Here is a 24,623-nt window from a genome sequence, read left to right as displayed (position 1 = left end):
CATAATTAAAGATTCCCAGCAGTACAAGCTGTTATTCCACAGTAGCATATCTAATAGTGTTGAGGCTAAAGGCCTGCGTCCCAAATGGCACCCTATCCACTATGGGCTCCGGTCAATATCAGTGCACTAGGGGATAGGGTGCCATTTGGGACACAAGCCAGCTTTCATCTGGCAAAGTCCAAGCTGTCTTATCAATCATTGTAATACTAGAGAATGTCCTCAAAAGGAATCTCTGTGAAAAGTACACCAATACATCACAAAAGTGGCTAAAAGGCAATTTTATTGTGTTACATTCATTTAGAACATCTTCAATACTGAATCAACAGCATAACTTTGTAGGTAATTATACATCTATAATATGTGCATTGTCATATAACATAAAATATGATTTTTAAATGTATAACTTAAAACATACAAATTAAACTGTGTTTATTATCAACAAATAACACAGCCTCACCTGGAGCAAGACAGTTGTTAAATTAAACTAAACCTATCTACAGAAATAAATGTTAATATAATGACAACACACTGTCAACTACAGGGTCTTACTGTGGTCTCGCTGACGTTACACATTTGTGGGTCACTTATTAAGGCATGGGAAAGTTAAGTGAGGTAAAGTAGTACACTTAGTGACTTGTCCATTAACAAGTGCTTGGTGACAGGAAGACTTACACGGTGTGTATACTAACAGAGATGAAGCGGAGTTATACTCTGCCCAAAATCTGTCCATGAAAATAAGCATACAAAGTAAGGAATGTTTGTATGGAGGCCAATCAGAGTGTCTAATTTGGTCATCAAAAAAATTCATTGCTAATTGATGCTTATTTGATTAAATATACGTATCTTGATGCTTAGGTTGTTACGAATGCACTGATATAAGTGGATGCACGTGGCATTTCGGGATACTTTGAGTTGTGTTTGTGTCATAGAGTAATAGATAGAGGACTCATCATGGATATACGCTTTAGCATGGACATTGCCTTTGAGGGCTTCCACCATTTTAAAGTAGTCAACTGGGTGATAATTCCTATGAGTTGGGAGCCCATGCTCCGTTGCAACCAGCCGCGACCGGGAGACGCACAATTGGCCAAACGCCGTCCGGGTAAGGGGAGGGTTTTTGCCGGCAGGGATGTCCTTGTCCCATCGCGCACCAGCAACACCTGTTGCAGGCCAGGCGCAGTGCACACTGACACAGTGCACACTGACACGATCGCCTGGCTTCCAGATGAAGTGGGCATTGTGTCAACAAGCAGTGCGACATTGGTTGGGTTGTGTTTCGGAGGACGCACGGCTCTTGACCTTCGCCTCTCCCGAGTCCGTACGGGTGTTGCAGCGACAAGACAAGACTGTAACTACCAATTGGATACCACGAAATTGGGGAGAAAAAGGGGTAAAAAAAATAAAAAATCAAATAACAAAAATAAATATATAATAGCACAGATACAAAGATGAGTCCTCTATCGCTCTCTTTGGCCTGTTGTTCACACACATATCTGCCCTTTCATTGGCTAGAATGGCCTCACCTGATCTGGCTTCCTCCATCTTTGAGGAGATATATTTCCATTGTCACAGCGGTCACTTGTTTATCTTGTCAATATAATATAACATCTTTGATACTAATGTGATTCATAGGGAAATTCCTTCTGCTGCCATTGGTTCCTCCTGCTACTGGACTGTCCTATTAATAAACTGCAGGTTGATTGGGGTAGCAGGGACAAGAAGGGTTCTTGTGATTGGCTTAACTGTGGCTCCGGCAGGATCTGCACGTATCTCATAGTGTTTTATCAACTGGGAGGACAGAGAGAGGAAAACATGTTGACATTAGTATGTTATTGTCCTAGTCTGAGAGAATGTTAGCTATCCATGTGTTCAATGGAAAGATACATACTGTACATAATAGATAAAAGGAACAAAAACTATTGAATTGCACAATAACCTAGAAATATGAACTCTCCTAATTGAAACATTTACAGTAAATAGATGTGAAAGTCATTGTTTTATCCTATTATTCAACTGTGGCTCTGAATCAATAAAACATGAGAACACTATACAGGATCTTAAAGGCTGGAGGTTTGAAAGTACAACTCCTTCCTTCCAACAATCCAAGTTAAATTAATGATTACATATTCCTTGCCGACAGACAGATTCATGGTATCACCATGTATCCAGATGGGCTGAATCAGACCAAAGGTGAAGGTCTGGTCTGCCAAAATCAAATCAAATTTATTTGTCATATACACATGGTTAGCAGATGTTAATGCGAGTGTAGCGAAATGCTTGTGCTTCTAGTTCCGACCATGCAGTAATATCTAACAAGTAATATATCCTAACAATTTCACAACAACTACCTTATACACACAAGTGTAAAGGAATGAATACGAATATGTACATAAAAATATATAAATGAGTGATGGCCGAGCGGCATAGGCAAGATGCAGTAGATGGTATAGAGTACAGTATATACATATGAGATGAGTAATGTAGGGTATGAGAACATTATATAAAGCGTCATTGTTTAAAGTGGCTAGTGATACATTTAATCACATCAAGATGGCAAGATGCAGTAGATGGTATAGCGTAGAGTATATACATATGAAATGAGTAGGGTATGTAAGCATTATATAAAGTGGCGAGTGATAAATTTATTTACATACATTTTTCCATTATTAAAGAGGCTAGAGTTGAGTCAGTGTGTTGGCGGCAGCCACTCAATGTTAGTGGTGGCTGTTTAACAGTCTAATGGCCTTGAGATAGAAGCTGTTTTTCAGTCTCTCGGTCCGCGCTTTGATCCATCTGGATGATAGCGGGGTGAACAGGCAGTGGCTCGGGTGGTTGTTGTCCTTGATGATCTTTTTGGCCTTCCTGAGACATCGGGTGGTGTAGGTGTCCTGGAGGGCTGGTAGTTTGCACCCGGTGATGCGTTGTGCAGACCTCAATACCCTCTGGAGAGCCTTCCAGTTATGGGCGGAGCAGCTGCCGTACCAGGTGGTGATACAGCCCGACAGGATGCTCTCGATTGTGCATCTGTAAAAGTTTGTGAGTGTTTTTGGTGAAAAGCCAAATTTCTTCAGCCTCCTGAGGTTGAAGAGGCGCTGCTGCGCCTTCTTCACCACGCTGTCTGTGTGGGTGACCCATTTCAGTTTGTCCGTGATGTGTATGCCGAGGAACTTAAAACTTTCCACCCTCTCCACTACTGTCCCGTCAATGTGGATAGGGGGCTGCTCCCTCTGCTGTTTCCTGAAGTCCACGATCATCTCCTTTGTTTTGTTGACATTGAGTGTGAGGTTATTTTCCTGACACCACACTCCGAGGGCCCTCACCTCCTCCCTGTAGGCCGTCTCGTCATTGTTGGTAATCAAGCCTACCACTGTAGTGTCGTCTGCAAACTTGATGATTGAGCTGGAGGCGTGCATGGCCACGCAGTCGTGGGTAAACAGGAAGTACAGGAGAGGGCTGTGAACGAAACCCCTTGTGGGGACCCAGTGTTGAGGATCAGCGGGGTGGAGATGTTACCTACCCTCACCACCTGGGGGCGGCCAGTCAGGAAGTCGAGGACCCAGTTGCACAGGGCGGGGTCGAGACCCAGGGTCTCGAGCTTAATGACGAGTTTGGAGGGTACTCTGGTGTTAAATGCTGAGTTGAAATCGATGAACAGCATTCTTACATAGGTATTCCTCTTGTCCAGATGGGTTAGGGCAGTGTGCAGTGTGATGGCGATTGCGTCGTCTGTGGACCTATTGGGGTGGTAAGAATATTGGAGTGGGTCTAGGGTGTCAGGTAGGGTGGAGGTGATATGGTCCTTGACTTGTCTCTCAAAGCACTTCATGATGACGGAAGTGAGTGTACAGGGCAGTAGTCATTTAGCTCTGTTACCTTAGCATTCTTGGGAACAGGAACAATGGTGGCCCTCTTGAAGCATGTGGGTTCAGCAGACTGGGATAAGGATTGATTGAATATATTTGTAAACACACCAGACAGCTGCCATCTGGGCCTGCAGCCTTGTGAGGGTTAACCCGTTTAAATGTTTTACTCACGTTGGCTGCGGTGAAGGAGAGCCCGCAGGTTTTGGTAGCGGGTCGTGTCAGTGGCACTGTATTGTCCTCAAAGCGAGCAAAAAAGTTGTTTAGTCTGTCTGGGAGCAAGGCATGGTGATCTGCGATGGAGCTGGTTTTTCTTTTGTAGTCCGTGATTAACTGTTGACCCTGCCACATACCTCTCGTGTCTGAGCCATTGAATTGCGACTCCACTTTGTCTCTGTACTGACGCTTAGCTTGTTTGATTGCCTTGCGGAGGGAATAGCTACACTGTTTGTATTCGGTCATGTTTCCGGTCACCTTTCTTTGATTAAAAGCAGTGGTTCACGCATTCAGTTTTGTGCAAATGCTGCCATCAATCCATGTTTTAATAGACGCTGTGGATACAACATCACCAATGCACTTGTTAGTAAACTCGCACACCGAATCAGCGTATTCGTCAATGTTGTTGTTTGCCGCAATGCGGAACATATCCCAGTCCACGTGATCGAAGCAATCTTGAAGCGTGGAATCCGATTGGTCGGACCAGTGTTGAACAGACCTGAGCGCGGGTGCTTCCTGTTTTAGTTTCTGTCAATAGGCTGGGAGCAACAAAATGGAGTCGTGGTCAGCTTTTCCGAAGGGTGGGTGGGGGAGGGCCTTATATGCGTCGCAGAAGTTAGAATAACAGGGGTCTAGGGTTTTGCCAGCCCTGGTAGCACAATCGATATGCTGATAGAATTTGGGGAGCCTTGTATTCAGATTATCCTTGTTAAAATCCCCAGCTACAATAAATGCAGCCTCAGGATATGTGGTTTCCAGTTTACATAGAGTCCAATGAAGTTCTTTCAGGGCCGTCGATGTGTCTGCTTGGGGGGGAATAGACACGACTGTGATTATGATTGAAGAGAATTCGCTTGGTAGATTATGCGGTCGGCATTTGATTGTGAGGAATTCTAAGCCAGGTGAACAAAAGGACTTGAGTTCCTGTATGTTATTATGATCACACCACTTCTCGTTAATCATAAGGCATACACCCCTGCCCTTCTTCTTACCAGAGAGATGCTTGTTTCTGTCAGCGCGATGCGGGAAGAAACCAGGTGGCTGTACCGACTCAGATAGCGTGTCTCGAGTGAGCCATGTTTCCGTGAAACAAAGAACGTTACAGTCTCGGATATCTCTCTGGAATGCTACCCTTGCTCGGATTTCATCTACCTTGTTGTCAAGTGACTGGACATATTCTCGGGAGAGGTGTGCCCATCTACAGAGCCTGACCAGAAGACCGCTCCGTCTGCCCCTTCTACGGCGCCGTTGTTTTGGTTCGCCGCCTGGGATCCGATCCATTGTCCTGGGTGGTAAGCCAAACAGAGGATCCGCTTCGGGAAAGTTGTACTCCTGGTCATAATGAAGGTGAACTGACGTTGCTCTTATATCCAATAGTTCCTCCCGACTGTTTGTAATAAAACCTAAGATTACCTGGGGTAACAATGTAAGAAATAACACATAAAAATACAAGATACTGCATAGTTTCCTAGGAACACGAAGCGAGGCAGCCATCTCTGTCGGTGCCAGAAGTGCCATGTTTTCCTTCCAATGCAGAAGCTAACAGAAGAACACCACAACAAGTTGAACCAGATTCTACAAGACTGTTACTACAGACTAGAGCAACACTAACTAACTTACTCAATGTCCTGGTTTTGGGGGTAAAAAGTAGGTTAAACTTACTGTAGCTTTAACCTTTCAACCCTCTAGCGTCACTGTCAAATGAAATATGAAAATTGGTGTAGGAAATGTATTATAGACAGAGGATGCTGTATTGACCCCTGACCATTGTCAGATGCAGAAAATCTAGCTTTTTAACAAGTGGTCAGCATCCCAAGCTACTATAACAGTCCTACATAACAGAAGAATGCTGTTTGATGAAGGGTAGCTACTGCAGGGGTAGCTGATGCTATAATAGTACTACACAACTACAGAACAGGCCTGGAATTCTTACCCTTGAAAGGATGAGGTACATCTCCAGCTCGGCCACCCTCCGGCCCAGGCAGGCCCGGACACCGAACCCGAAGGGCACGGAGCCGAAGGGGTGCTGGTTCTTCTTGTCTTCCCCCCGGCCCCCACGGAGCCAGCGCTCTGGCAGGAAGGCATGGGGCTCCGGGAACACTGTCTGGTCATAGGACACGGCATAGTGACACAGGTGGAACAGGGTCTGGAACAGAGAGATGGAAAGAAAGGAGGAGAGAGAAGTGATGGAGGGAGAGGACAGAAGAGAGGAGAACAGTCAAACATAGTCACTCTCTAACTCTGATTAGTGGTATACTGTATAATTGTTTGGTGTGAGCGATATTGACAAACCAAAACTCTACCCTGGTTTTGAACTAAATAAAATTTTGAATGGTGAAAGTGCATGCATATCTCTGGATAAAACTGAATATACAAGTGTGATCGGATCTCCTCTCCATACAGGATGAAAAGAAAAGTAATTAAGTTCACCAATAGCAACCATTTCCAACAGTACAAGATGACAAAAGTAAAACTCACATTTTTGGGGAAGAGGTGGTCCCCCACGACTATTTCATTTTCCACATTGATGCGGGCATTTCCGGGTACTACTGGGTACATCCTGAGGAGGGAGTATACAAGAAAGTCACTAGGAGTGGAGAGTGTAGTGGAGTTTGTTTAACCTGCAGAGTTCATGCATAAATATAGCACAATGTGGTACATCTTCGAGAGAGAAAGGGATTTGCTCCATTTGACTAATTAACAAGAAATAAATGATTTTTAAAAACTACACATAAGCACATTGGCGTATAATGAATTTAACAACTCATTATAATTCATTATGAAGACCTCATTATGAATATAATAACTTTAATAACCCATTATTCATTTTATTAATTAGTGAATCTACTGAAAATGACCTGAGTGGGGATGACAGATGACTAACTACGTACCGTAGTGTCTCCCTGACAACAGTCTTAAGCCAGGGCATTCTGGCGATGTCATCACTAGTAGGCACCTTGTCCCCCGGGCAGACACTGATCACTTCCTGGTACAGCTTCTCCTGGATCTCTGGCTCCAGGGCCATGTGGTACAGAGACCACGAGACGGTGTTGGACGTCTGGAGCATACAAAAACAATTACAATAGGAATAGGTTGTAAGCTAATAATATTGTACGGATACTGTTATGCTGCTGTTGTTACTGTACATGACGAAGTTAGCTAATGTGGTATGTTGCAAACGTTCATTCAACAAATCACAATCTAAAGTGGTTGAAATTAAGAAGAAAAACATGCCCACCCCCCAGGCCATCACCCCTTTCCCCACCTGTTTTCACCCAACTGTGAAACAGCTCCTCACTGGTATTTTAAGACACACACACACACACACACACACACATCCCTCCTCACTGTGTCGACCCCAGCCAGCAGTAGCTCAGTGATGGAGCCCAGTATCTCAGTGACAGACATCTGTTCGCTGACAAGGAGGTGTGTGAGGTACTCTCCCTGCACCGGCTGGCCCAGGGAGATCCTCTCCTGGATCTCCTCCATCTTCTGACGCACCTGCTCCTCCGCTGCATGGGGAGAGATCTGAAGTCAGAGGATATAGCAACCAGCACAAAGACAATATAAATGCTTAGGGTGAATCTCAAGTCTTTTCTCAATCCTTGTGTAGCAGATAGGGGTCTGTGAAACTCACTCCTCAGCCTAAAGTGTCCCACTTGCTCTGCAGAATAGCTTGCTTTTCGGTGGCGCAACCGGGTAAGATGCTTCAGGAGGGCCGTTACAGGTGATTGCAAGTGAGAGGTCCTGTGTTCAAGCCTCAGTATGAGCTGAATCATGAGAAAGTAGGACTGGCTAAGCAAGCAGTGTGACATCCTTTACACTTGCAACAAGAGTGAGGAGGGCATTGGATGTTCTTCTCGGCCCTCACTTCCCTCTGATGTTCTGAGGAGGAGGCAAGGAGAGGAAGCGAATAATCGAGGAAAGACCCTTGATATGGACCTCAGTCACGATGGGATGTTATTTTTGCTCATGTAGGATATCTGCCACTAGATGGTGATATACTACAATGTAATATGACTTAGCCTATTATTTATTTTATTTTTATTTCACCTTTATTTAACCAGGTAGGCAAGTTGAGAACAAGTTCTCATTTATAATTGCGACCTGGCCAAGATAAAGCAAAGCAGTTCGACACATACAACGACACAGAGTTACACATGGAGTAAAACAAACATACAGTCAATAATACAGTATAAACAAGTCTATATACGATGGGAGCAAATGAGGTGAGATAAGGGAGGTAAAGGCAAAAAAAGAAAAAAAAGGCCATGGTGACAAAGTAAATACAATATAGCAAGTAAAACAATGGAATGGTAGATTTGCAGTGGAAGAATGTGCAAAGTAGAAATAAAAATAATGGGGTGGAAAGGAGCAAAATAAATAAATAAATAAAATAAATAAATACAGTGGGGAAAGAGGTAGAGGTTTGGGCTAAATTATAGGTGGGCTATGTACAGGTGCAGTAATCTGTGAGCTGCTCTGACAGTTGGTGCTTAAAGCTAGTGAGGGAGATAAGTGTTTCCAGTTTCAGAGATTTTTGTAGTTTGTTCCAGTCATTGGCAGCAGAGAACTGGAAGGACTGGAAGGAGAGGCGGCCAAAGAAATAATTGGTTTTGGTGGTGAACCCTGAGCTCAAGTCAACAAGCCAAAGATTATCATTGTGAACTTTGCTTAGTGGGGCAAGTCTCTAGCCAGGAGTAGTGCACCTGTTTGATTTGCTTAGAGCTGAAACACAGCCATTCAACTTTTGAAACCTTTGCTGAAACTAAAGAAGACAGTGGTGTAGGGTATGTGAGGGCACTCACTCCTTTTACATGAGAAATCAAATAAAATCTTATGTCTCATGCTTCGTAAACACAGTGTAGATTAACGGTGAAATACTTACTCACTGGTCCTTTTTCAACAGCACATAGTTAGAGATTTAAAAAATAATGTAAATAGTGACACAATGAATAAATACACAGTGAATAACGAGTAAAAATAACATGGCTATATACAGAGAGTACCAGTACCAAGTCAATGTGCAGGGGTACAAGGTAATAACATGGCTATATACAGAGAGTACCAGTACCGAGTCAATGTGCAGGGGTACGAGGTAATAACATGGCTATATACAGAGAGTACCAGTACCAAGTCAATGTGCAGGGGTACGAGGTAATAACATGGCTATATACAGAGAGTACCAGTAGCGAGTCAATGTGCAGGGGTACGAGGTAATAACATGTCTATATACAGAGAGTACCAGTACAGAGCCAATGTGCAGGGGTACGAGGTAATAACATGGCTATATACAGAGAGTACCAGTACCCAGTCAATGTGCAGGGGTACGAGGTAATAACATGGCTATATACAGAGAGTACCAGTACCGAGTCAATGTGCAGGGGTACGAGGTAATAACATGGCTATATACAGAGAGTACCAGTACCCAGTCAATGTGCAGGGGTACAAGGTAATAACATGGCTATATACAGAGAGTACCAGTACAGAGTCAATGTGCAGGGGTACGAGGTAATAACATGGGTATATACATAGAGTACCAGTACCGAGTCAATGTGCAGGGGTACAAGGTAATAACATGTCTATATACAGAGAGTACCAGTACAGAGCCAATGTGCAGGGGTACGAGGTAATAACATGTCTATATACAAAGAGTACCAGTACAGAGCCAATGTGCAGGGGTACGAGGTAATAACATGGCTATATACAGAGAGTACCAGTACCCAGGCAATGTGCAGGGGTACGAGGTAGTAACATGGCTATATACAGAGAGTACCAGTACCGAGTCAATGTGCAGGGGTACGAGGTAATAACATGTCTATATACAGAGAGTACCAGTACCGAGTCAATGTGCAGGGGTACGAGGTAATAACATGTCTATATACAGAGAGTACCAGTACAGAGCCAATGTGCAGGGTCTATATACAGAGAGTACCAGTACGAGGTAATAACATGGCTATATACAGAGAGTACCAGTACCCAGTCAATGTGCAGGGGTACGAGGTAATAACATGGCTATATACAGAGAGTACCAGTACCCAGTCAATAAGTCGCTCTGGATAAGAGCGTCTGCCAAATGACTTAAATGTAAATGTACGAGGTAATAACATGGCTATATACAGAGAGTACCAGTACCCAGTCAATGTGCAGGGGTACGAGGTAATAACATGGCTATATACAGAGAGTACCAGTACCGAGTCAATGTGCAGGGGTACGAGGTAATAACATGGCTGTATACAGAGAGTACCAGTACCGAGTCAATGTGCAGGGGTACGAGGTAATCACATGGCTGTATACAGAGAGTACCAGTACCGAGTCAATGTGCAGGGGTACGAAGTAATAACATGGCTATATACAGAGAGTATCAGTACCGAGTCAATGTGCAGGGGTACGAGGTAATAACATGGCTATATACAGCGAGTACCAGTACCGAGTCAATGTGCACTGGTACGAGGTAACAACATGGCTATATACAGCGAGTACCAGTACCGAGTCAATGTGCAGGGGTAGCTATGTACATTTAGGTAGGGTTAAACTTACTAGGCAACAGGATAGCCAATAGACAGTAGCAGCGGGTAGCCATTTAATTAGCTATTTAGCAGTCTTGTTTAGCAGTCTTATGGCTTTGGGATATAATGCTGTTCAGGGTCATGTTGGTTCCAAAGTCAGTGCACTGGTATCGCTTGCTGTGAGGTAGCATCGAGAACAGTCTATGGCTTGGTTGGCTGGAGTCTTTGACCATTCTTTTGGGCCTCCCTCTGACACCGCCTGGTATAAAGGTCCTGGATGGCAAGGAGCTTGGCCCCAGTGATGTCAACACCCTCTGTAGCGCCTTAAGTTGTGGTGCCTTGCAGTTGCCGTACCAAACGGTGAGGCAGCCAGTTAAGATGCTCTCAATGGTGCAGCTGTATAACTTTCTGAGGATCACTACAAACCTGTCGATGTAGATGGGGGTGTGCTCACCCCTCCATTGCCTGTAGTCCACGATAAGCTCCTTTGGCTTCCTAACACTGAGGAAGAGGTTGTTTTCCTGACACCACATTGCCATGTCTCTGAACTCCTCCCTATAGGCTGCCTCATCATTGTCGGTGATCAGTCCTACCACCATTGTGTCATCAGAAAACTTGATAATGGTGTTGGAGACGTGCGCAGCCACGCAGTCGTGGGTGCACAGGGAGTACAGGAGGGGACTACGCACACACCCCTGAGGGGCCTATTTAAAGGTTTTACTCACATCAGCTACAGAGAGCGAGATCACACAGTCATCTGGAACAGCTCATGCTCTTCTGCATGGTTCAGTGTTGCTTGCCTTGAAGCGAACATAGAAGGCATGTAGCATATCTGGTAGGCTCGCGTCGCTAGGCAGCTCGCGGCTGGGTTTCCGTTTGTAATCCATGATAGTTTGCAAGCCCCGCTACAGGCATGGTAGGATTCGATCTTAGTCCTGTATTGATGGTTTTCCTGTTTGATGACTTGTCGGAGGTGTTAGCGGGATTTCTTATAAGTGTCCAAATTAGTGTCCCGCTCCTTGAAAGAGGCTGTTCTAGTCTTTAGCTTAGTGTGGATATTGCCTGTTATCCATGGCTTCTGGTTGAGGTATGCACGCACGATCACTGTGGGGATGATGTTGTCAATGAACTTATTAATGAAGTCAGTGACTGATGTGATAAACTCCTCAATGTTATTGGATAAATCCCTGAAAATGTTCCAGTTTGGGCTAGCAAAACAGTCCTGTAGCTTAGCATCCGCTTCATTGAACCTCTTCTTCCGTATTGAGCGTGTCACTAGTACTTCCTGTTTGAGTAGTTGCACAGGTGACATGCTGGTAAAAATGCCATAAAGCAGATTTTAGTTCCCTGCATTAAATTCACTGGCCACGAGAAACACTGCCTCTGAATGTGCATTTTCTTGTTTGCTTATGGACATTTACAGCTCGTTGAGAGCGGTCTTAGTGCCAACATCTGAAAGTGTGCAATGTGTATGTTGTTGTTAATGATGTAACATAACATCAACAACATTAACACATTGTACCATTTGCATGTTTCACATGCGAAACGAGTGAGTGCCCTCCAAATATACCCTACATCCTGCCCCTCACTTGCTTGCATGTAGTAGAGGTTACTTAGGTTCATGGCTATGTGATGATGTGTTATGTTGTGAAGTTTTACTTTTTAAACTATTTTCTATACGTGATGGAGCATGCGATGCAAAACTAATTTCTGTGCAATTGTGAAACATGGCATGATTCATTCTGGAAACCAAGGCTTCTGGATCACTCACCAACTTTGAAGAGGTGATCCCAGACAGCCACAAAATGTTTCCAGACGGGGAGGTAGGGCCAGGTAGACTTGGGGAAGAGAACGATGATGGGGGAGAGGCGAAACATCTCTCCTACTGAATAAATGAACTTCTGGGTCTCTTCAGGAACCTCCTCATTCAGACAGCCCATACGGGTCTCAAACAGCACAGAACAGATCCCTGAGGACAGAGACAAACAACGGTAGCAGTTAATTTATTTGTATATAGATTAGATTGGATATCAATAAAGTATAAATCTAAGGCATCAAATTCAATGCCGGTAGAGAAATTAGCAGGTATTTACTTAAAAAGTGCATGGTAAAAGGGTAATTACACAGTTAGAACCTATGAATTACTTGTTTGTTTCTTTAGGACATTGTCATGAGTATGATGACATTATGTGAGGTTAAAGGGTGCATTACAGCATCTAGATGGTAGTTTGCACAGTGTATGACGGTGATGATGTCACATCATACACTCGCGATATGCGAGCAAAGACCATAGTACGGATCGAGAACAGGGGTGACAAACTCATTCCATGGAGGGCCAAGTGTCTGAGGGTTCTTGGGTTTTCCTTTCAATTAATTCCTAGACAACCATGTGAGGGGATTTCTTCAATAATTAATAACCTTAATTAATCAATCAAATACAAGGGAGGATAAGAAACCCACAGACACTCTGCCCTCCATGGAATGAGTTTGACTCGTGATCTAGAACATCCAGATAGACATTTTTCATCACTACTGCCCTTGACCAACTGAATACGCTGTCCTTCAAAATTATATTAAGAACTGCCTACCCAACAAGGCAGTCAAACAATCAGCTACTCAGTATCTACTCAACTTCCAAGGCTAAAGATCACTGTGCAATTACTTCAAGGTCATCACTTTCTAACAGATATAGCAGTCCACAACCCTCACAATGCACCTTGTCCTTTCACATTCACACGTTTCTCCCAATTCACAGAAAACAGATACCAAAGACACAGAAACACTTGTACCTGTGCCAGAAAGTAACGTCAAAATTACATAATTATAAAATCATGATGAAGACAGCTTTTTCAACTTCATGAAGCAGATATCAGTTCCTCGATTGTTCTAAGATTTTCCTTTCTAATGACTAGACCAGGGGTATTCAAATCTTACCCTACGAGGTCTGAACTACTTCTGGTTTTCTGTTCAACCGTATAAATAATTGCTTCCACTTGGTGTCCCAGGTCCCTGATTAGAACAGAATCATTTTTTTAAGCAGTGGAACTGGCTTAGAGGTCCAGATTTGAATCTGATGGGGACTAGAACATTATTACAGACAGTCATTTGCTCTGTTAATAACCTTCAAAGGCGAACTTGTAGAGTTCTCCAGCCAGATCGTTTACCATGACCCCTTCTCCCTTGGTCTCCCTGAGCCATGCCACCTTTTCTATGAAGTCTGTGACCACGTCATTGATGGCGTTGGTGTAGGCGGAGACATGCTTGGGCTTCAGCATCCGCGGGTTCAGGATACTCCTGATCCGCTGCCACTGAGCACCCATCCTGTAGTATAGACACGAACAGAATCATGCTTTAACATGGAGAAGAGATGTACTGTACAGGAATTTGAAACAAAGAAGAACTGTTTCAGAGAGAATATGCAAAACACCCATAGGTAGGCAAACCCTCTCATGTGTGCTGTTTTCCATTGCAACTGAGCTCCATTTCCATTTAATCTAAAATTTCTACCTTAGACAACTTGTTATGTACAGAGGTAGGACCTTAATTTGATCACTCTTTTGTTGCCTAGAATTTTCCACACCACAGGAAATGCAGATTTGTGATTTAGATAAATTCACTGAAAACCAACACTTTATGCCAACTTGTTATTCCAGCTCGTTGTGCCAACTTGTGATAGAGTGATGTACCACTGACATACAGTGGGGCAAAACAGTATTTAGTCAGCCACCAATTGTGCAAGTTCTCCCACTTAAAAAGATGAGGCCTGTAATTGTCATCATAGGTACACTTCAACTATGACAGACAAAATTAGGAAAAAAAATCCAGAAAATCACATTGTAGGATTTTTAATGATTTTATTTGCAAATTATGGTGGAAAAAAGTATTTGGTCAATAACAAAAGTTTATCTCAAAACTTTGTTATATACCCTTTGTTAGCAATGTCAGAGGTCAAACGTTTTCTGTAAGTCTTCACAAGGTTTTCACACACTGTTGCTGGTATTTTGGCCCATTCCTCCATGCAGATCTCATTTACATTTACATTTAAGTCATTTAGCAGACGCTCTCCTCTAGAGCAGTGATGTTTTGGGCTGTTGCTGGGCAACACAGACTTTCAACTCCCTCCAAAGATTTTCTATGGGGTTGAGATCTGGAGACTGGCGAGGCCACTCCAGGACCTTGAAATGCTTCTTACGAAGCCACTCCTTCGTTGCCCGGGCGGTGTGTTTGGGATCATTGTCATGCTGAAAGACCCAGCCACGTTTCATCTTCAATGCCCTTGCTGATGGAAGGAGGTTTTCACTCAAAATCTCACGATACATGGCCCCATTCATTCTTTCCTTTACACGGATCAGTCGTCCTGGTCCCTTTGCAGAAAAACAGCCCCAAAGCATGATGTTTCCACTCCCATGCTTCACAGTAGGTATGGTGTTCTTTGGATGCAACTCAGCATTCTTTGTCCTCCAAACATGACGAGTTGAGTTAACAAAAAGTTATATTTTGGTTTCATCTGACCATATGACATTCTCCCAATCTTCTTCTGGATCATCCAAATGCTCTCTAGCAAACTTCAGACGGACCTGGACATGTACTGGCTTAAACAGGGGGACACGTCTGGCACTGCAGGATTTGAGTCCCTGGCGGCGTAGTGTGTTACTGATGGTAGGCTTTGTTACTTTGGTCCCAGCTCTCTGCAGGTCATTCACTAGGTCCCCCCGTGTGGTTCTGGGATTTTTGCTCACCGTTCTTGTGATCATTTTGACCCCACGGGGTGAGATCTTGCGTGGAGCCCCAGATCGAGGGAGATTATCAGTGGTCTTGTATGTCTTCCATTTCCTAATAATTGCTCCCACAGTTGATTTCTTCAAACCAAGCTGCTTACCTATTGCAGATTCAGTCTTTCCAGCCTGGTGCAGGTCTACAATTTTGTTTCTGGTGTCCTTTGACAGCTCTTTGGTCTTGGCCATAGTGGAGTTTGGAGTGTGACTGTTTGAGGTTGTGGACAGGTGTATTTTAGACTGATAACAAGTTCAAACAGGTGCCATTAATACAGGTAACGAGTGGAGGACAGAGGAGCCTCTTAAAGAAGAAGTTACAGGTCTGTGAGAGCCAGAAATCTTGCTTGTTTGTAGGTGACCAAATACTTATTTTCCACCATAATTTGGAAATACATTCATAAAAAATCCTACAATGTGATTTTCTGGATTTTTCTGGATTTTTCTCATTTTGTCTGTCATTCTTGAAGTGTACCTATGATGATAATTACAGGCCTCTCATCTTTTTAAGTGGGAGAACTTGCACAATTGGTGGCTGACTGAATACTTTGTTGCCCCACTGTATTGTTGTGTGCAAAAAGTGACACAATCAATTTGTGCTGGATGTGTCAATGGGTTCGTACATGCATAATCTATGACCAGAATAACTATTTTTACCTCATTTAGCCACAAAATACCTAGTTTGAAAGCAACTGTTTTTCTGACAACAGTGCTGCGCCATTCTCCTAAAATGTGGTCCCACGTGGGCCAGCCCCTAGCAATTTGAGTTCTAGCCAATGAGCCGTAGCCATTCGGGTGACAACCAGCAAGATCCACACACAGCAGAGCGGGAGAGAGAGCAATGACATGGTGCGCATTTCTGCACATATGTGATGTAGTACGCTATTTTTCGGGGACCACTTTTGGCTTGTGAGCGCTGCTTTCAAAACTACTGGCTAAAAAGTATTCAAAAGCACCAGAAAATCTCTTTAACATATCCCCCAGATGCACCACAATCCTTTGCTAGTACAACACTGGTTCAAGCACGACATGATGGATCATGCTGAGGTTTTATGTCCTAGGTTTTGTGTTTCATGTATAGTCTGGCTCATCTAGGCTCTGTATATGCAGCCCATGGTTCAAGTGTTTGTGCTTGTCAAATTCTTGCACATGTTCCTACTACTACACTGATATTTCACTGTGGTGTTGGGACAAGCAACACAGGAATAACTACATACCAGTGGAGTGACATTCATACTCCACAAGACTTGCAACCAGAAGACTCTTCCCAGTCCCTATAACCAAAACAAATTCAAGGCAACACACAGTAATGTATGTGATAGCATGATAGCATTAAACTCCTTGCAATCTCAAATGACTCAAGCAAGCAGCCAAGGCAGCAACTTTTGCTTTAAAAAACAAGTAAAACAGCACAACGCCTCTGACCTAAATAGCTTGCAGCACCTCCTTGAGAATATCTGGTATTTGGGCTGAAGTTCAAGATAAGGTGTGCCCTTGGTATTAGGATATTAGGGCCTGCTCAGAGAAAGTAATTGTAAACAAAGCCTCAGTAGAGTAAGGATTTCAGTCATGCTCCGTATGACATGATAGTCTGCTCAGCTCACTGACTAGCTGATGTCTTGAGAATCTCTCAGGTTGTTTAAAAAACATTGGTGCAGTGACATTAGGATTTCAGGGCCTGCCTCAGTAGATCAAAGTATTGTTGATGAATGTTAGGCTTAAGGGTATGAAGTGTGTATTCTTATGTTAAATCTAGGTAACTAGTTCTGTCCTTGAGTTGTTACCTACAGTGCATGGTACAAGGTACAAAATCTGTCGTTCTGCCCCTGAACAGGCAGTTAACACACTGTTCCTAGGCCGTCATTGAAAATAAGAATTTGTTCATAACTGACTTGCCTAGTAAAATAAAAGGTAAAATAAAATAAAAAATACATTTGGAAAGTATTCAGACCCCTTGACTTTATTCACATTTTGTTACGATACAGCCTCATTCTATTTTCTGTTTTAAAATGGGTTTTTTCCCTCAATCTACACATAATACCCCATAATGACAAAATGAAAACAAGATTTTAGAAACGTTAGCAAATGTATTGAAAATAAAAAACTTCCAAATACATTTACATACAGTTGAAGTGGGAAGTTTACGTACACCATAGCCAAATACATTTAAACTCTGTTACATAATTTCTGACATTTAATCCTAGAAAAAAATTCAGTTAGGATCACCACTATATTTTAAGAACGTGAAATGTCAGAATAATAGTGGAGAGAATGATTTATTTCAGCATTTCCCAGTGGGTCAGAAGTTTACATACACTCAATTAGTATTTGGTAGCATTGCCTTCAAATTGTTTAACTTGAGTCAAACATTTCGGGTAGCCTTCCACAAGCTTGCCACAATAAGTTGGGTGAATTTTGGCCCATTCCTCCTGACAGAGCTGGTGTAACTGAGTCAGGTTTGTTGGCCTCCTTGCTCGCACACGCTTTTTCAGTTCTGCGCACAAATTTTCAATGGGATTGAGCTTTGTGAAGGCCACTCCATTACCTTGACTTTGTTGTCCTTAAGCCATTTTGCCACAACTTTGGAAGTATGCTTGGGGTCAATGTCCATTTGGAAGATCCATTTGCAACCAAGCTTTAACTTCCTGACTGATGTCTTGAGATGTTTCTTCAATAGTGCAACAATTTTCCTGCCTCATGATACCATCTATTTCGTGAAGTGCATTAGTAGTTGCAAACCGTAGTCTGGCTTTATAATGGTGGTTTTGGAGCAGTGGTTTCATACTTGCAGAGCGGCCTTTCAGGTTATGTCGATATAGGACTCGTTTTACTGTGGATATGGATACTTTTGTACCTTCACAAGGTCCTTTGCTGCTGTTCTGGGATTGATTTGCACTTTTCGCACCAAAGTCGCTAATCTCTAGGAGACAGAATGCGTCTCCTTCCTGAGCGGTATGACAGATGCGTGGTCCCATGGTGTTTATACTCGTGTACTATTGTTTGTACAGATGAACGTGGTACCTTCAGGCATTTGGAAATTGCTCCCAAGGATGAACCAGATTTCTTTTGATTTTCCCATGATGTCAAGCAAAGAGGCACTGAGTTTGAAGGTAGGCCTTGAAATACATCCATAGGTACACCTCCAATTGGCTCAAATAATGTAAATTAGCCTATCAGAAGCTTCTAAAACCATGACATCATTTTCTGGAATTTTCCAAGTTGTTTAAAGGCACAGACAACTTAGTGTACAGTGGGGCAAATAAGTATTTATTCAGCCACCAATTGTGCAAGTTCTCCCACTTACAAAGATGAGAGAGGCCTGTAATTTTCATCATAGGTACACTTCAACTATGACAGACAAAATGAGAATTTATAAATCCAGAAAATCACATTGTAGGATTTTTAATGAATTTATTTGCAAATTATGGTGGAAAATAAACTATTGTTACTGACCAAATACTAATCTCAATACTTTGTTATATACCCTTTGTTGGCAATGACAGATGTCAAACGTTCTCTGTAAGTCTTCACAAGGTTTTCACACACTGTTGCTGGGATTTTGGCCCATTCCTCCATGCAGATCTCCTCTAGAGCAGTGATGTTTTGGGGCTGTTGCTGGGCAACACGGACTTTCAACTCCCTCCAAAGATGTTCTATGGGGTTGAAATCTGGAGACTGGCGAGGCCACTCCAGGACCTTGAAATGCTTCCTACGAAGCCACTCCTTCGATGCCCGGGCGGTGTGTTTGGGATCATTGTCATGCTGAAAGACCCAGCCACGTTTCATCTTCAATGCCCTTGCTGGTGGAAGGAGGTTTTCACTCAAAATCTCACGATACATGGCCCCATTCATTCTTTCCTTTACACGGATCAGTCGTCCTGGTCCCTTTGCAGAAAAACAGCTCCAAAGCATGATGTTTCCACCCCTATGCTTCACAGTAGGTATGGTGTTCTTTGGATGCAACTCAGCATTCTTTGTCCTCCAAACACGACGAGTTGAGTTTTTACCAAAAAGTTATATTTTGGTTTCATATGACATTCTCCCAAATTTCTTCTGGATCATCCAAATGCTCTCTAGCAAACTTCAGACGGACCTGGACATGTACTGGCTTAAACAGGGGGACACGTCTGGCACTGCAGGATTTGAGTCCCTGGCGGCGTAGTGTGTTACTGATGGTAGGCTTTGTTACTTTGGTCCCAGCTCTCTGCAGGTCATTCACTAGGTCCCCCCGTGTGGTTCTGGGATTTTTGCTCATCGTTCTTGTGATCATTTTGACCCCACGGGGTGAGATCTTGCGTGGAGCCCCAGATCGAGGGAGATTATCAGTGGACTTGTATGTCTTCCATTTCCTAATAATTGCTCCCACAGTTGATTTTTTCAAACCAAGCTGCTTACCCATTGCAGATTCAGTCTTCCCAGCCTGGTGCAGGTCTACAATTTTGTTTCTGGTGTCCTTTGACAGCTCTTTGGTCTTGGCCATAGTGGAGTTTGGAGTGTGACTGTTTGAGGTTGTGGACAGGTGTATTTTAGACTGATAACAAGTTCAAACAGGTGCCATTAATACAGGTAACGAGTGGAGGACAGAGGAGCCTCTTAAAGAAGAAGTTACAGATCTGTGAGAGCCAGAAATCTTGCTTGTTTGTAGGTGACCAAATACTTATTTTCCACCATAATTTAAAAATCCTACAATGTGATTTTCTGGATTTTTTTTCTCATTTTGTCTGTCATAGTTGAAGTGTACCTATGATGAAAATTACAGGCCTCTCATCTTTTTAAGTGGGAGAACTTGCACAATTGGTGGCTGATTAAATACTTTTTTGCCCCACTGTATGTAAACGTCTGACCCACTGGAATTGTGATTCAGTGAATTATAAATTAAATAATCTGTCTGTAAGCAATTGTTGGAAAAATTACTTGCATCATGCACAAAGTAGATGTCCTAACCGACTTGCCAAAACTATAGTTTGTTAACAGGAAATTTGTTGAGTGGTTGAAAAACGAGTTCTAATGACTCCAACCTAAGAGTATATAAACTTCCAACTTCACTGTAAATGTAGGAAAGTATGTATACAAAAATATGTAGTTCTGTCCTTGTCTATTAATGTTATGTATTATGTCATGTTTTATGTTTTGTTTGGACCCCAGGAAGAGTAGCTGAAGCTTTATGGGATCGTAATAAAATACTAAATATCCTGTCTGTACAATGACAGTAGCCTGATCCTAGATTGTACTGTATCGCCAGCTCTGACACTCTTAAAACAAAGAGTTCCAAAATGGTTATTCTGCAGTCCCCATGGGAGAACCCTTATTGGTTCCAGGTAGAACCTCTGTGGAAAGGGTTCTACATGGAACCCAAAAGGTTTCTACCTGAAACCAAAAGCATTCTACATGGAACCTAAAAGGGTTCTTCAAAGGATTCTCCTATTGGAACAGCCAAATAACTTTTTGGTTCTAGATAACACCTTTTTCTCTAAGAGTGTATGGCCCTCTTCATACCATAGGAGTTGGCACGGCCACACAAACAGATCTGGGATCAGACTACAATGAAAGGGTCTGGGACTGGGTTTCCACTGTCTACTCACTCTGTGAGGGGCCCATAGGCGTGGTTCCTCAGCTCGCGGTAACTCCTCCAGTGGGGCATGTCCATGCGGGTGGGATGGCGGCCCTCCTGTCTCAATACCTGCTCAATCAGCTCAGCACTGGCCACGTTCACTATCACCAAGGGCCCGTACTTTGACTTCCACAGAGGGCCATAGATCTTGCTGTGTTCAATCTGGGGGAGAGGGGAGAAGAGCACAATTGCAGTGTGAGGTCTACAGTAAATGCAAAACAATTTTATGGAATGGTTTTGATAAATGAGTGCATGCATGGCACTTCTGGAAAGTACAGCAAGACATAATTGTCCAAGATGTGAAGATGATAGGTTGAAAAAAGTATAACTGCACATTGTTTTGTCCAATAGAGGCCTTGGTCACATTGTGCTAATTTTTTTATGATGTTTACCTAGCAAAAAACACAGTTCAGATTGTTCAGACTGGTCAAAACATACATACATATCATTACATTACATACATACATACTTCAGGAATCCCATGCATGGCTTTCTACAGTGTGGCAGGAATAATGTGATACAGTGCCTTCAGAAAGTATTCCCACCTCTTGACTTTTTCCACATTTTGTTGTGTTACAGCCTGAATTTAAACTTGATTAAATTGAGATGTTGTGTCACTGGCCTACACACTATAACCAATCATGTCAAAGTGGAATTATGTTTTCAGAATTTTTTACAAAATAATTAAAAATGAAAATCTGAAATGTCTCGAGTCAATAAGTATTCAACCTTGTTATGGCAAGGCTAAATTAGTTCAGGAGTAAAAATGTGCTTAACAAGTCACATAATAAGTTGCATTGACTGTGTTTAACATGATTTTTTGAATGACTACCTTATGACTAACTTAAATTTTAAAAAGCAGACATTGAATATCCCTTTGAGTATGGTGAAGTTATTAATTACACTTTGGATGGTGCATCAATACATCCAGACACTAGAAAGATAATGGCGTCCTTCCTAACTCAGTTGCCCGGAGAGGAAAGAAACCACTAGGAATTTCACAATGAGGCCAATGGTGACTTTAAAACGATTACAGAGTTTAATGGCTGTGATAGGGAAAACTGAGGATGGATCAACAACATTGTAGTTGCTCCACAATACTAACCACAATACTAGCCTGTACAGAATAAAAGGCACAAAAGTAAAACTGCAAAGAATGTAGCAAAGAAATTTGCTTAATGTCCAGAATGTTTTTTTAGGATAAAAATACATGGAATAGAGCAAAGCACAGGCAAAATCCTAAAGGAAAACTTGGTTCAGCCTGCTTTCCAATAGACACTGGGAGACAAATTCACCTTTCAGCAGGACAATAACCTAAAACACAAGGCCAAATATACACTGGAGTTGCTTACCAAGACAACATTGAAAGTGGCATAGTTACAGTTGAAAATGGCAAGACTTGAAAATGGCTGTCTAGCAATGATCAACAACCAATTTAAAAGAACTTGAATAATTGTTTTTTTTCTTGTGCAAATATTGTACAATCCAGGTGTGCAAAGCTCTTAGAGATTTACCCAGAAAACTCACAGCTGTAATCGCTGCCAAAGATGATTCAAACATGTTTTGACCCAGGGGTGTGAATACTTATGTAAATTAGATATGTATGTATTTCATTTCCATTAAATTTGCAAATATGTAATTTAAAAAAAAATCTCCCTTATGGGGTATTGTGTGTAGATGTCCTTAATTTAATCCTTAATCAAATTTGATCCTTTATTCCTTAATAATCTTAATCTTCAAGCATGTCAAATTGATATATACATGTGAAATCTCATGAAATATTGCAATTAAGGAACTTCAGAAATCAGTGATTTGGATAACATTTTGGGCATATTCTTAGAACAATTTGGTGAATAATTTAACATCTTTATACAGTATATCTGACACATCCGGGTTATTTGGCTGGGTATTCTATATCACGGTGAACATTTATGATTTTATTGGGCATTATACAATTATATTTCATACAGGTATGGTCATGGGAAATTGATCCAATAAGACTCCATTAAATTGTTTGGCGGCCATATTAGAAAAAAAGGCTTCTCATGGATTAATGCATGAATCCTGTGGTGGCCCTGTATCTACAAATCTTTTTTAAACACTATTCTAGCTGTGCGAGTGCAATTTGGTGCTTCTATCACTAAAGTTACAATCCATGAACGTAGCTCTCCCACTACATGGAATTCTATGGCTAAACTTCCAATTTTCTACGGTGAAATTACTGCACAACATGGGCTATTTGTAAACAATAGTTGTAGGTGGTGCTTTGAAAGTTGTTTTAATTATATAGAATTTGAAAGGTAATTTCATGACCGTTCAGAACCACTTGTCAAACAAATTTTAAATGTATCAGGGTTTCTTTTTTAAATACATTTATACGGGCACATCTGAAATGTAACCTAGAGGTCAAAGGTCAAAGTCTATTGACCTGAACATTGCGAGAATATGCCTAATGGATAGCTGTGGATCTAAGCTTTCCAATTATATATGATTAAACTGTATACATGACAAATAACTTGTTGTATACTGACAATGTTTGCCAATTGATAAAATACATATTGTAAAATGTTATGGGAGGGAGGGATGAAAGCAATCAAACAAAGCTGCCATTGCTACACTGCTATCACACATTTTCTAACTCTATGGACAAAGAGCTTCAAGAAAATCATTATAAAACATCGTCACACCACCCCAAATCAACCTGACCGAACCCCTGGCACATGGACTAGGAGATTATACATAATAATACGCAACCAGTGTGGTATAACACTTGCAGCTAGGTTTCACAATGCACTGTAATGACACTGTACAGCACTTACTTGCATTTGATGTGTTGTTTGAAAATACCCTTTCCCGAAAAGCCAATATAAAGATCTCAGAAAACTAGGCCCATTCAAATCATCCATAGTTTTCTGCTTATTGTTGTCCCCCACGATAGTGGTAGAGGCATCGCGCCGCCTGTCACTAATGTAGGTTAACGTCGGTGTCACTCTTTTAATCCCGTTCCTATTCTCCTGTGTACAAACACGCAGTCCGATCTGTAATAAAGATCTGCTAAACATGTTGACGCATAAATGGTCCTTCCGACTGCTGGAAAGTGTCGTCTGTTATTCTTATCCGTACGACTGAGCTCTCTCCTGCCTATTATAATGGCCACTTGTTTTTATCTACTGAGAGCGCAGCCAGCCATCCAACTGCCACTATTGTCCTAGTTTTTCAGAACGCTACTGAACTTTGATACCGTTTTTTCCGCTATCGATGTGACTTTCGATCTTTACTGCCAGAGGAAACCTTTCCCTACAGTCCAAGGTTACAGTCAGTGTCTAGAGCTCTATAAATCATCAAAGCAGAGGTAGAACAAAGCACAATAATGTTTTTCACATCTCTTAATGTCTCCCATTTTTATGAAATCGATGATTGTGAAAAAATATTTAACTGCAAAAGTGGTTAAATTGATAGATACTGTGACATCTCACACCCTCCAACCGTGAGACACAAAGAGACATAAACTCATATAATCCAATATCAGAAGCTCTGATATTTCTAACAGTTGTAATATAAGTAATCAATACACAAACAAACAGCGTTAGGGTATCTTAATGCATCTTGGAAATATAGACCAGTAAACACAGAGATACAATAGGTTGAAATATCT

The 24,623-nt window shown here is 42.1% G+C and overlaps 1 protein-coding gene across 1 annotated transcript; it reads right to left on the bottom strand.

Moving 5' to 3' along the window:
• Window positions 1–263: 263 nt before the first annotated feature.
• Window positions 264–24,186, bottom strand: LOC135519306 (sterol 26-hydroxylase, mitochondrial). Its single transcript, XM_064944471.1, has 9 exons — window positions 23,788–24,186; window positions 20,940–21,130; window positions 13,707–13,906; window positions 12,357–12,554; window positions 7,425–7,588; window positions 6,968–7,134; window positions 6,555–6,636; window positions 6,010–6,222; window positions 264–1,788 (listed from the first exon to the last, which is right to left on the bottom strand). The coding sequence occupies exons 1-9, from the start codon at window positions 24,028–24,030 to the stop codon at window positions 1,666–1,668; spliced, it is 1,581 nt and encodes a 526-aa protein (XP_064800543.1). The 5' UTR covers window positions 24,031–24,186; the 3' UTR covers window positions 264–1,665.
• Window positions 24,187–24,623: the final 437 nt, after the last annotated feature.

Source organism: Oncorhynchus masou, chromosome 29 (assembly GCF_036934945.1).
Source record: "Oncorhynchus masou masou isolate Uvic2021 chromosome 29, UVic_Omas_1.1, whole genome shotgun sequence".
NCBI lineage: Eukaryota > Metazoa > Chordata > Actinopteri > Salmoniformes > Salmonidae > Oncorhynchus > Oncorhynchus masou.
Note: the sequence above shows the minus strand (reverse complement) of the source record. Positions and strands in the feature narration are given on the sequence as shown.